General features: G+C 39.4%; 1 protein-coding gene across 5 annotated transcripts in view; it reads right to left on the bottom strand.

Annotated features, from left to right (window-relative positions):
* Positions 1 to 6,681: 6,681 nt before the first annotated feature.
* Positions 6,682 to 13,682, bottom strand: part of ANKRD28 (ankyrin repeat domain 28) — a 119,061-nt gene continuing 112,060 nt past the window's right edge. For 4 of the 5 annotated variants that reach the window (XM_032108689.1, XM_032108680.1, XM_032108700.1 and 1 more), the window contains one exon: positions 6,682 to 8,699. In XM_032108689.1, the coding sequence (XP_031964580.1) occupies positions 8,413 to 8,699 (287 nt within the window). In that variant the 3' untranslated portion in view covers positions 6,682 to 8,412. Of the gene's footprint in view, positions 8,700 to 10,405; positions 10,511 to 13,682 lie in introns of all 5 variants that reach the window. The other variant, XR_004240084.1, reaches the window with a different exon arrangement.

Raw genomic sequence — 13,682 nt, 5'->3', positions numbered from 1 at the left:
GTCCTTGTGTTCCAGCTGCTCTGTTAGTCAGGCTGAAAGGAGCAGTGCACAGTAGACAGGAGAGCTGTGAGTCTTCCTCTGTTTTGATGGTCTGAGTTGGTTCACACTCAAACCACCACAGCTACAAGGATGAATCCTGAGAGGTGCTCAATCAGCTCCTGCTTTGAATGAACTCACTTTCTGGTTTCAGAAAGGAAAGCAACCAAAAAGTTGCTGAATTCCTACCTTAGGTTTCTTAGATATTTACACAAAATTAGTGTATAATTATGGAAGATTCTGGGCTCTACCAAACCCTCCTTCTCCAGTCTGTATCACTGTGAGTCAGCCTGTGCTGCTTTGATACAGCAGCACACCAGGTTTGTTTATCCTGCAGTGTGTACTGGACAGAAATATGGAGAGGGGAATGTCTGCATCTTATTAGGCATAAACTTGCTGCTATAAAAGTAACCATTCCACCATGGGGTTATTAAAGATCATTAATTTTTTGGCACCCATACCATGTTCTTGCTGAATGCTGCATGATTCCAGGACGTGCAGGGTAGAACAGAAAAGCATTTGCAGAGCTTGTTGATGCTTCTGCTTCTAGTACCACATGAGCAAGTCTGAAAGAATGGAATAATGAACAACTGGAGATTTCAGCTCTCAGGACCCTCCACTTAAGAGGCCGAAAAACATGCAGCTTCATGCACTAAAATACTTTTTTGGGATTTAGTTCCAAAGGAGACCATTATCACCATAAGTTAGGCTAAACAAATAAATAGCATTACACATATTTGCTATGCTTAAGGAAAGTAGTAGTATTTATCTGTGAAATACTTGCAAAGTGTGTCCCAAAGAGCTATTCTAACTCTGGGTATGTTAAAATTGTTAGAACAAGACCTTCTAGCCCTACTGGAGTTTGCTTGAGGCACGTTCCGCTGTCTCCTCCCTGAGAAGAGCAGGCATTAAATATTAGAGTGTGTTCTCATACCTTGTTCCCTTCACCCGAAACAGCCACCTCTTGCAGAGAGACATTGGGAAAGTTTGAACAGGCAGTACTAAACACAAAGGATTAGCAGGAATTATCTACTCTCCACTCCCACCCTGGTCTTTGAGTAACACCAGATGTGTCTGTCTGACCCAGGGTGACCAGCAGGAACCTACGGTACCACCACACCTCGGTGGGTGCTGGCAGTGCGTGCTGGAGCAGCAATCCCAGCACTGCCCTGTTCCCAAACAACCCTGCAGTCTTGTGAGTGAAGCTACTGACCACGTACTGAGGAGCTGTGAGAAGCCTTCAGCAAGGCTGATGTTCACACTGGTAACATGCAGCCCATCATCTAATGGATACGAACAGATTTATTAGAGCTTCCCGAGCCGTTCCTGTCTGAGACTGGAACAAAACCAAACCAGGACACAAGGATTTTTGAGACAGAGGAAGTAGAGCTGAAATTGAGAGTACTCAGTCTGCGGACCAAAGTGAAATCAGGATCTGGGAATTTGTACTGATGCTAAAGAAACTTCCTCTCTGAGACAGCAGGGGATGGTGTCTTTAAAGGGCCTTGACACTGGGAAGGGGAAAGACAACCATAGGAACTGTCTGTCCAGGCAGGAGTAACAGCACGAGTCAGAGGGCTTGGGAGGTTCCTCGTAAGGGATCCGCTGCTTCAGGATTCACAGTGATTTTTCCAGGTGGATGTTGGGATACTCTCCTTACAGGGAGAGAAACACCAGAAAGCACATCAAAGGAAGAGATGGAAAACAGAACCTTGGAGTTAAGCTATCAAGAGGCATGGGAAGAGGCTGAGGTGACACAATCTGTTCAGACCAGAGACCTTCACAATGCCCAACCGGGCATAAGCTCCTTTAGGCAGATCTCAGCCAGTGAAATGAAAACCCCGGGTTTTCACAGGCTGAACTGAGTTATCACTCCATCAGGTTTTTAATAGTCAGCAACACTGAAAATACTTGAGAGAGTCACTGTGCTCTCCTTTCTCCCTGCCATGGGAGAGCGGGTGTGGGCAACGCAGGTCAGAAATCAGAGACAACAGTGGGACCCACAGCAAATGAAACACACTCTTGGCAGAAGAGATTAGTAAGGTTGAATTCATTTAGACTTTAATAGATTAGGAAGATTTTTAAAATTTTAAGAAAATTATGCTGACAGCTTGAGTAACAAAGTTTGGCAAGGGACAGAAAATACATGGCAGGATACATGAATCACTAGATTTTGCTTTAGAACTATTTAAGCTATCTAATCCATTTTTTTAACCTAGAACACCTGAGATGTAAGACTTATGTCAGATCCCAGGTACACTGAGAAGAAAATCTGCCTGTCTGTCCTTTGACAAGGCTTCAAAGCAGGTTTTGTTTTGTTCTGTTGTAAACCTGAATAGTGAGATTTCTGGCTGCATCTATTGCAATTTTAATTTAAAAAAGAAAGATTTTAAGGTGTTTTATTCTTCTTTAAATATTTAGTGACACCATCAATGTGAAGACAGTTTGAAAGGCTCTTTAGGTTCTCTATTATTCAACTGTTTACAGTTACATGGGGGAAAACTGCAAGATCTCCTTCCCAACCTCAGCTTGAAAATTGCATGGAATGGAGCGAGCTAAATTTATCCTAATGTAAAATAACACACAGCACACCAGGGAAGCATAGAAAATTTAAATACTGCTTTATTTGAAGACAAATAGTGTCCTAAAGAGACTGGGATACCAGGTTGGAAAGAGTTGCAAGAAACCTTCAAGTCCTGCAAGCAGGGACAGTCGTCTTTCCCTGTCAGGAAAGTTCAGTTGTGAGATGAGCTGTAGAATTTGAAAATTTTAGTCACATTTGTAACTAACCTTCCCCAGGGAAAGGAAACCAAAACACTCCTGTGATCTTGCTGGGCTCTAGACTGCTGAACAACTGAACAAAATGCTCTTTGCATGGCTGCCATTTCAGACTGTTTTTCTCTCAGTAGGTCTGAGAGGGAGCACAGATCAGGCTGGGGGCCTGGGTGACATTCACAATGCTCAGCCAGGCATTTCCTTCTCTTGTTAAGCAGTAAAATGAAGGGATTTTGTGATAAGGCTTACAGATTCTCATAAATACAGTAACAGGATAGTTTCCTAAGAACAGCCAGTTGTTTCGTTGTTTAAAATTAATGCACAGTGATACCTTTGCCCTTAACATTTGAAAACATACAGATATTATAGTGAGAGGACTCCAGAAAAAGCAAAAAGCTAATGCTATCAGCTAACAAGGAGGCCTGTGCCATGTCTCTTCTCATTTCATAGTCTGATTGGAAAGAACCCACAAAGATCATTGAAGTCCAACCCCTGGCCCTGCACATGATCATCCCAGGGATCACACCACATTCCCAAGAGCATTTAACACCTTGGATTTCAGTCTGTAAAGTCTGGAGCCCCATGTTTTATAAATTCTCATCTTGTCTGATTCAGAGTCACAGCTACACACTTCTATACAACAAAATGTTTTCCATCCCAATCAGAATTCTTCTCCAACTGTCCTGCCAGCTTCTGCAGCATTTTAAAGAGGATTATAAGGAAATCATCACAAATCACTGAGACTACGGCAAGAAGCAATAACCACTGATCTTGGATTTAAGGATTTGTATGAATTGGCTTGACCGACTTTAAGAATTTAAATACTTACTTTTTCGTGATATTAGTATCAATTTTGCCGAGTTTAAATTCAGATCTATGGAAATTGTGTTAGAATTTTAAACTACTTATGAAGAGATTAATAAAGGCCCTTCTCTCCAACATCTAGTTAGTCTGATTGCAACAGGACTGGATTATCAGAAATTACTGTCAGCGGGAATCAATGCTTTTTAACCAAAAGTGTGATAGCATTTCTTTTGTGGATACATACCATCGGCAGAGGCCCAGGGCAAAGTTGTGGGAGATGAGGAAGATCCTCCTGCTGCTCCTCCAGCTGTAGCCAGGGAAGCCCATGGAGGTCCCTCGCCCACCCTGTGGTACATGGAGCCAAAGAGCACGACCTCCAGTTCTCCAGAACTGCTGCTTCCATAAACACCCTTTTTATTTAGGTTTCAGTTTTAAAAGATGTGAACTTCACTGATCCAAACATGGAACTGAGTAGTATGGGCTCCCTGCAGACTGTTAAAAATGTTCCCTGATAGAGACAGACTTCTCACAAGTAAATGCCAGCCAGTTCTTTGGGCAGTATTCACTGCCACTTCCCATGTTTCTACACTCTGATCCTCTCACCCAGTTGTTGCAGGATCAGCAACAGAAAGGTCACCACACTTTTTTCTGCAAAAGAGAAGCTGAGATACCCAAACCCTTGTGTTATCCCCAACCAACTGCATTTAATGAACCTTCTCTCATTTTTTTTGTATAGTAGATAGATATAAATAGAGCATGTTATTCTGGATTACTACAGCAGTTGTTGTCTTTAAATGGGTACAATCTGGGCAAGACAGGAAGGCTAATGCCTCTCAAAACCAGAATTAATTGGGTTGGAGAATCTGTAAACATTATCTCAGTCTCCTTTTTAGTCATCTTCCCTACAGTTTAGGTGACAGCTTTGGGATCTTTAGTGCTCCTTTCAACATCTTTGTAGAGGTATTAATTTTTACATATTAACTTGTTTTTCAACTAAACATTTGTTAATTCTCTAGCCTGGTAGCCAAAACCAGAATATAGACAAGTCAGAATTTTAAACAAAATAAATGACCAGAAAAAAAACCCCAAACAATTGCAACCAATCGAAGTTTAAAAGGTGCCTATAATAAAAGCTCTGACTGTTCCACATACATTTATACAACTATTTTGGAGACACCTAAGCATGGGAAGGTGATAAAAAGTTACAGGAGGAAATACAAAGCAAAGTCAAGATTTTATATGGAATTACAAGAAAAATCTCGATTGCAGTAGGGTTACTCTCAGGGGGAGACAGACTTATTCTTCATCTCATCAGCATCCAGCATTTATCCTGCAACATGACACTCTAAAAGTAACAGCTCAACCTATGAGGTTAATACTGACTTGGCATTTTCTCCTGCAGAACATTTATCCTGAGAACGGAAAACCCATAAAACATCCCAGAAGTCAGAGTACACAGAAAACTGAGCAGAGCCAGCTGTCCTCATTCCTTAAGTTCACTTGACTTTTTTCCCCCCCAGAACAAAAAGGGTTTCTTTGATTGTAATATATTGCTTCAGTAGTCCAGCCAAGGCTCACTGCTCTCCCTTGCTGAAAATCCAAGAGATTGTTTGGATGAGGGCTGTAAGAGTAACTGTGCAATATTCATCTGTATACAATCAGGAGAATTTCTTTTAGAAAAATGGAGGTTCCAACATAATTTTCTGGAAATGGACAGGCCTCCAACTGAGGTATGAACATTTTTCTTTAAACCCCCCACCAGACACCATCATCACTTTCTGCTTTTCAGAAACAAGGAACCTGCTGTTCCTTGACCACTCATTAAGGAAGTGGTCTCTGAGCACAGTAGCATGGTCTTTAAACAAATCACATTCCATTTTTGGAATTAGACCATATTATAGCAATAGTCTCAATTACCACTTACAAGGCACAATTACTGTCCTACCCATACTGCCAGGTAGTAATAGTTTTGGGGGTTTATTTAACAAATACATGCAAATTGCAATGTACAGGCTCACTGAAAACACTGCAATGATGAGATACGTGAGCTACACAAATCATGTAACTCTGAATTCCTAACTGGACTTGAGAATTCGTAATTAGAAAAGACAGATATTTAGCTAAAAAAAGTTCACAAAACCTAACTTAAAATAATGTAATTTAATGCAGTGGGAAATTTTTCTTCCTCAAGAGGTGAGTAGCAATGAAATGAAAGGCACGATTTCTGACTGATATAAGGAAACAAACATGTTCAACAGCACTGTTTTCTGCATGTCCCTGTATTCCATAACCAAATCTTCCACTTTTAAGCAAACCAATGCCATCTGAGCTTTTCCTCTTCTGTCACCCAGGCACGCAGTGGACGTGAACAGCTCGGCCACTGCTGCAATTTTTCCAGTAGGACAGGAGTGTCCCCTGCTATAATCTGTGTCCTGTGGCTATGGACAGCACACAGAGAGAACAGGTCATCTCAAAGTCAGACAGAGGTCAGCACAGATAATAAAGGCCTATTAATATCATCCTTTCACACTGCTTTAGAATCAACATCAGAGAGTTTCATGAACAGAAACATGCAGCTGTTACCTTTTAAATAACAGACACACCACTTGGTGTTCTCATCAGGTTTCCCACAGGCATTTGAGGAAAAAATGGGTCCATGTTGCTTCAGCCTTTGAATTTAAATGGTTGCAGTGAATCCCGAGACAGGGCAATGTGGATCTTGTGAGTGCTGCCTGTGTGCCTGGCTGAGGCACAAACATCACTCCCACAGAGACGCATACGTGAGAGATTCAGAGGGAAGAGAGCACAGAAATCACGACCTCCCTGAAGTTCTCTAACTCTGCTCACAGATAAACAATGAACACAGGCACAAATGGTTAAGAAAGCAATATTTGTAAGGAAGCCTAAAGGAATAATGATGTAACATTTAAAATTACTTTAAGTAGCTCACCTTCACTTTAGAATTAAAATGCTGGCAAAGCCTTCATGAAGATATTATAGAGTCCAACAGTTCGACAAGAGACCTTGTCATTAATTCTTAGTACATACAGATAAATTATTCATTAGTAGAACTCACAATTGGGTTTTTATTATACTCTGTAAAATATACAGGAATCTTGAAGTACTGAAAGAGTGCAGGTAAATACAGTATTCAAGCAGTCACTATTTCTATGTACATGCTCATTAATTCTTCAAAAACCCCACAAAATTATCAAATAGATCAAAATATTGTCCCATGTATCCACACTTTGTTCAGAAAAGCAGCTGTTAATTTACAATATCAAAGATTTCCAGTTTCAAAATACAAAAAAAGGATAAAAATGAAATTGGAATCAGCTTGTAGTAATTTATTGGTACTTTGCCAGGACATGCAAGGATTCCTTGCATGTACATAAACAAATTCACTTGAAAAGTAACAGTTATAGTTAAAGCAGAACCAAATAAAGTAAATTCATATTTAACAGACAAAACTTCAGCTTACTTATGTCAGTTTTTCATTCTTCAGGCAATTAAAAAAACCACAGTAGTCTGTTATAAATTAACAAAAATATTTGGGCAAGTCTGAACTACATTACAGGGACCTGTTTCTGCTGTTTATTTTCTAAATGGAGCACAACAAAGATACACAGCTCTTCCCACAGACCAGACACTGTACTTTTTTCTCTAATAGGGAAATATACTTTTAAATTCACCTCCCCTCCTCCCTCCCCCCTTTGTAAATCTGGGATTTAAAAAAAAAAAAAGGTGACAGTGATATACAATTTTAATCTTACACACAAATTTATGATGTAAGGAAGTAGATAAATTACTGAAAAAATCTTTCAGTCACAACAGGGTTATCAAGACATTTCAATTCAATTTTTTATGCAGTTTTATAGTTTCCAAGTTATTTGTGTATTTTTAAATTAAGAAAAGGTCAATCCAAAACCCAAAAGTTAAGAAAAAAAATCTGTAACTGTGCAACAATTACTTCTTCCCTCCCACAACTCCCGCCCCTTGCTTCCCTTGTTTATTACACTGTACATTTTTCACCCTGACTTCACCTTGTTAGCTGGTTTAATTTTAGTACTATAAAAGTATGACAGATCATTTTCATTTCACCTAAAAGAAAACGAAAATAAAACTTAAAAGCACATCTGCTTTCTTTCATGGTACATTTAATAGTGTCGGAAGGCTTTCAGATGATTAAAAAAAAATAAAATTCAACATTTAAACCCAAATCTAAGCTTCTTTTCCAGAAGTAATTAAGGTTTGGTTGAAATAACTTCTCAAATAACCTATTCCAGTTTTCACAAAAACGTATTTAATTAAAAAAATCTTTAAGTTATTTGGTCCTTTGGCAATTTGCAGCACAAACAATGCCTACTGTACCAAACTCATTTATTGCCTTCAAAATGGTTTTAGGTTTATTGAGAGTATTTGAATCTAGCATCCTTTGTCTTGCACAATAGTGTTATTCATTTACACCAAATTGGGTGCCCAGTCTGCAGGAATCACTCCCGGCACCAGAAACAGAATGGTAGAATACAGTTAAATAAAACAGTTTTGACATTCTTTATTTTTTTTTTTTTTGCCATGGATTCCAAGTACTTATTCAAGAATTTATGCTTCTTCTGCAAAATATGCTCTTAAAAATCTTCCTAGAGTCTCACAGATCTTTTTTTTATATGCAACCACAATAAAAAACATCTTCTCAAAGGTGTGTCCTCTTTCTGTATTCAAACAGCAACAGCCTTCTGATAACACAAGTCTGACCTTCCAGCGTGAGGGTTCACTCAGACCTACAAAAAGTATCTTCTAATAGGTCTCAGAATCTGAGTCATTGAGCTCGTCTTCTTCTGTGTAGGGGTAGCCACCTTCCCTGCCAATGTTGTTGAAAGTACAGTAGGAGCTGTGGTCACTCCTCATGATTGGCAAGGAATCGAAGGTGACAGTTTTAGAGGTGTTGGTGTAATGATTAATGGCATTGAAGGTGAGGGAGGGCAATGTGCTGCTCGATGAAACAGGCATCATGGTGGCCAGGATGAGAGCCAGGCAATCGGCCACGTCCTTGTTGGGCGCGCAGGCCAACGCCGGCGTGTAACCTAGAAATCAAGAGAAAACAAAACCTGCATTTAAAATAAAGGCACTGTACAAATTTCTCCAAGTTCATACAATCTTTCAGCTGCAAAAGCATTTTACACTGCTTAGTTCCACACTGTTCGAAAAATTAAAAAAAATGAAATAAATGCATTATCAATTAGTATTTTTAAACTTCTGGTTACAAAAACAATTGAAATTAATGGGCTTTGCAAAAAAGATGTAATTGTTTTGTTAAGCACAGCCAAACACTCTTTCTCACTCAGCCAGTGAGAAAAGCCCAGATCTGGAAATGGTGAGGAAGTCACCTGGCTGAAGAGAGACAACTAACAGCAGCCGACAGTAATAGGTGATGGTATTTACTAAAGAGCTACTACAGAAACTACAGCTCAAATGTTTCTTCATCCAGAGGCTCCACCACAGCTGTTCATCACACACAGTTACTTTAGTAACACTGTGCTATCTCAGTAACAAGCTGGCTAAAGGATCAGGGCCAGCTAATTGAAAAGGCAGAGTATAAAGTTCAATTAACCTATACTGTATTACAATATTTAATAATATAAATTATAAAGCCAATGCCTAACTTTTATTTCAGGGTATTGATTAAGAAATCCAGAGAAGTTTGAGGAAATGCTAGCTGGGTTAGCAGGCTAGGACTTGCAGAGACACCTCTTGGTTGCCCAGCTTGTCCAACCAAACTTCTGCCAGGCATTGCTGCTGTGACAACACCCAAATGCAGGTCTCGGGCTGTGGAATGATTTGAAGTCAGGTCACGTAGCTGTGACATCTCTTCTGGGTTTCTGTGGCTCTAATAATCCTCCAACATTGTTCCTTCTGCAGCTTACCATTCTCTGTGTACTTGCCTCTATTCATCCAATGTCAAGAAAAATGCTTCAAATTCTCCTCAGCGGAGGAGATACGTGCATTGCTCCTGTCTCAGGCTTAACCATTCGCACGGCGCCTGAGGGCGAGTTCTGGCACAGGTCTTGGTGCACCTACAGCACCAAGGGACTGCACTTGGTGGTGCCACTGGCAGCTCTAAAAGCAGGGCAGTCTCCTAAGTACAACCACAGACCACAGCTAATTCTGCTGCCAAGAGCAGGACAAGTTCCCCCTCCCTGGCTCCACTCGGCAGTGTTTGCCCAGGTCACCCTGCGCAGCACCTCTCACTGCGTGGGACAGAAATGCCCACAGTGAGCTCAAAAGGAAGACTCATATTCCGGTACATTTGGGAGTCTGAAGTCCCACACTACCCCCAGTCCACAGCTTAAAGGTGTACAACATCCAAGTAAAAAGTACACGAGTAATTTTAAATAATAGATGGCTTTAACGCAAAGTGCGTGATAGATTTCTATCCAGACCTTAGGAAGGCAGGGAAAACAGGCAATGCTCATTCTACCAGCAAGTGTTTTAACTACCAAGGAATCATCTTTATTGTAGAAGTAGGTCCAGATCAAGTTTTAGGATAGAGCCCAGGAGCAGTTACTGTATTGTACAATTGCACATAAGTATTAAACCAGTAAGCACATTATGGAAAATAACTGTAGCTAGAAATTAAGAAAACAGCAAGCAGGGGACAGTCTTGCAGTTGAACTATTGCTTGCTCAGGACAGACCTTGTGCTTGATGCTTTGAACAGAGCAAGACAAGAGTCCCTGCCCAAGGGAGCACACAATCCAAGGAAACACAGATAATTCAAGCACAGAACGCACCAGCTGACCATGCGATAGGGCCGTACAGAAGTGCAGCGCAGCAGATGTTTTCATTGTTAGTAAGGTACCACAGCACTTAAACAGCTCAGAGTTAACAGTGACAGTCTGCAGAAGAGATACATTTTGAGAGGATTCAGAAGCAAGGGCCAGAGCTAGCCACACCTGGATCATGACTGCATTTCAGGCATGTAAGGCAGAACAGAGGCTCAGAACTGATACTCAGATGCACACCATTTAATATCTACAGTTGCTGGAGGTTGTATGAAGGTAAGATGACACACAAAATAAGTTTATTCAAGCTGGTCATATTCAACACCATTTCTTTCACTAATGTGACTTGATAAAAGTTCAAAGAAGAAAAACAAGCAGGCATCTGCTATTTTTAAGGCGTTTGTTCATTTGTTTGCCCCCTTCCCCCTCCCCCTTTTAAAGACTTCTAGGGTCTTAAATACTCATGTTCCTTCTGGAACAGAGCAACTCAGTTCATAAAAAAAAAAGGTCAATGTAAGGATTAAACAAAATACTTGCTTCTGTTAAAAGTTCTCTGTTCTCTAAAAACTGTGTTTGTAATTAATATACAATTGTTGGTCTCGAGCTCCTGGCTTTCATAAGCAGGAATGAAGTATCACAGTTTTATTCTTGCCTTAGACATAGCAAGATGAAGTAACTGCTTACACCATGAAAGACTGACATCTGTGTCCTCCACCATATTAACTTACATTAACTCCACTATATCAATTCAAATTTGTAAGAACAAATTGTAATTTTATGTCACTTAACTGCAGAGTGATAATTCATAAGTTAGAGAAACAAAAGATATAAATACTTGATATTTCCTTTGAAGATGATGTTGGTAAATGAACTGACTCCATTGAAATACTCTTCACTCAGCTCCCTGTAATGGTCCCCACAATATGCACTTGTACCTGCATAAGCCTTCACACAACAGTAACAACAAAATATTTACTATCTTCATTTGTAAGTGGGGCAATAGAAGCAGAGTGAGGTGGGGCAGCCTCCTTGCACAACAGAAAAACAGAATCTGCGTGATGGACACTGACTTAAGGCTGGGGCTCCCCCTGCCCAAATGTAGAGCTGCTTCTTCCCTGAGGCTTGAAAGTTTCAAGGAAGGCGTCTACAGGAAAATCAGAAGGTTGTTAATGTTGTCAGTGCAATGAGAGTTCTCAAGATCAACTGAATGAAGTGTTAACACTGGGAAAGAGATGAGAGTCTGAGGCACAATTTATCTTGTAAGCACTTACAGAAAAATTCCTTCCAGAAAACTGGACATCTCCAATATAAACTAAAATACAACTTAAATAGTCAGGGAAAAAAACACTACAAAACAAACAAAAAAAAATTGAAAAGTTGGTTGAGTGACAAAATAAAACTTCATATGGTGTCAAATGAAAGAAAAAGCCAGTAATTTATTTTAAGACAGGCAAATTTACATTAAGAATGTCCAATTCAACAGAATTTTTGTAGATGAAGGTGATGGCAGTTTCATCATGACTGGTGTGGAAATATGGGAAAACAACTGAAATCTGAGTAAGAACTGAGACAGAGCTGAGAATGAACCCTCAACACAACTGCTTTGGAGAAGTATACTAGAGAGTTAATTTGCTGCAGTTTCAGCTGCATTTAATTTTTTAAGAACCAAGAGGATTAAATTTTTTCTACAGACATTAGTTCTTAAACAAAAACGATCTCACCACAATAAGAGATGCTCTATAACAAAACCAGTATGACTTCAAATCTAGAGTTTTAAAAATCCTATAAACTATATAAACTGAAATGCAGGTAACTGGACTGATGCTGGTTTTTTTCAAAGCTCATGTTTTTCAAAAATGATCTATAGCTCAGAGAGAGCAGCAGAGGACTCAATTTATACAGCTATAGATACAAATAGAGACTGCTTGCAAAAAGTCAATGTAGCTTTTACAGAAAGGGACAAATTCAAAGACAAAAAGTTGATCATTGCTCCGTAACAGCTGAGGCTCTGCTGGTTACATGTTCCATATATCAAGACAGACTTCCCTGTAAAACACTAGAACTTTCTAAAACTAAAACTAAACTGCTGTATCATCTAATTCTGTATGAAATGCTAATCTTGTGTGGCAGATCACTGAATTTATCTGGACTATGATAAAGTAAGATCAGTATTGTGACCCAAAATATTCCAGTGCCTATTTCTCCAGTCAGAAAAAGAATTCATTGCGAATATCCTCAAGGCTGCTTAAAATTTTGTAAACAAAGCAATTGCTATTAGAAAGAACCACAGTGAGGAAAAATATTAGATAGCGCTCAGTGTTACTTTAAAATTTAAAATATGAGCAGAATTTAAAAAAAGATTTTTAGATCCCCAGGCTGCCAGGGTACTTTGACACGAATGTGTTTCCTAATGTTTTCCTTTGTTATGTCAAAGATCCATCCAAACAAGGGACTGGTGGGCTGCCTATGAGAAGGCAAATGTCTCCAGTCAGCATACATGTGATGAGAAACAAAAATAAAAGATATGTTTTCCAATCTTTTCATTTTAGGCAGTTGCTTTTAGTACTTACTCTTGTGCCCTATTTTAGGCAAGGAATGATCTTTAAGTCACCCATGTCACTTTAAGCAGTGTAATTTGAGAAACACATAGAGAAAGTCACAGTGAACATCAAGAGAGGAAAAACTTTCCAAAGTGGAAATAGAATTAGAATTATTAATTAGGCACATCACTTTTGGAGTTAAAAAACAACACAACAAACCCAAAGAAACAAAGCCAAAAAGCAAACAATCCAAGGCCATTCCCTCACCCCTCCCCAAATCCCAGCTACTGCTTTCACGGCGTGAGACATGGAGCCTTACACTTTTAAAGGCACAGCTTCTAAGAACCACAGACGTTTTACATGAAAATATGCAAATTCGTCAGTAAATCTAATTTTCTTTTGTTCTTACAAGGTGCAGGATTTATTCTTGTAATAAAGCAGTTACTTCTTCTTACTTCCATGTGCCAAAAAACTCTGAAGAGCCAGAAGCTTGAGAAAAGTAACTGAGAACTGTAAATCATACTAGCTTTTAAAAGCTAACACTGATATACCTACTGTGACAAAACGAATAGCAATTCAATCTAGCTTCTTAACAGCTGAAAGTTATATTTTACTTTGAGCATTATGTTTTTCTGACCATTTTTGGTATGCCAAAGCTACTGCATTTATAGGTGCATCATAAAACTACTTTTATAGTGCATCATAAAACTACAAATGCAAACCAAACATTTCTGTGCCGTGACCTG

Source organism: Corvus moneduloides, chromosome 1 (assembly GCF_009650955.1).
Source record: "Corvus moneduloides isolate bCorMon1 chromosome 1, bCorMon1.pri, whole genome shotgun sequence".
NCBI classification, from domain to species: domain Eukaryota; kingdom Metazoa; phylum Chordata; class Aves; order Passeriformes; family Corvidae; genus Corvus; species Corvus moneduloides.
The sequence above is the reverse complement of the archived record's forward strand: the minus strand, read 5'-3'. Positions and strand labels throughout refer to the sequence as shown.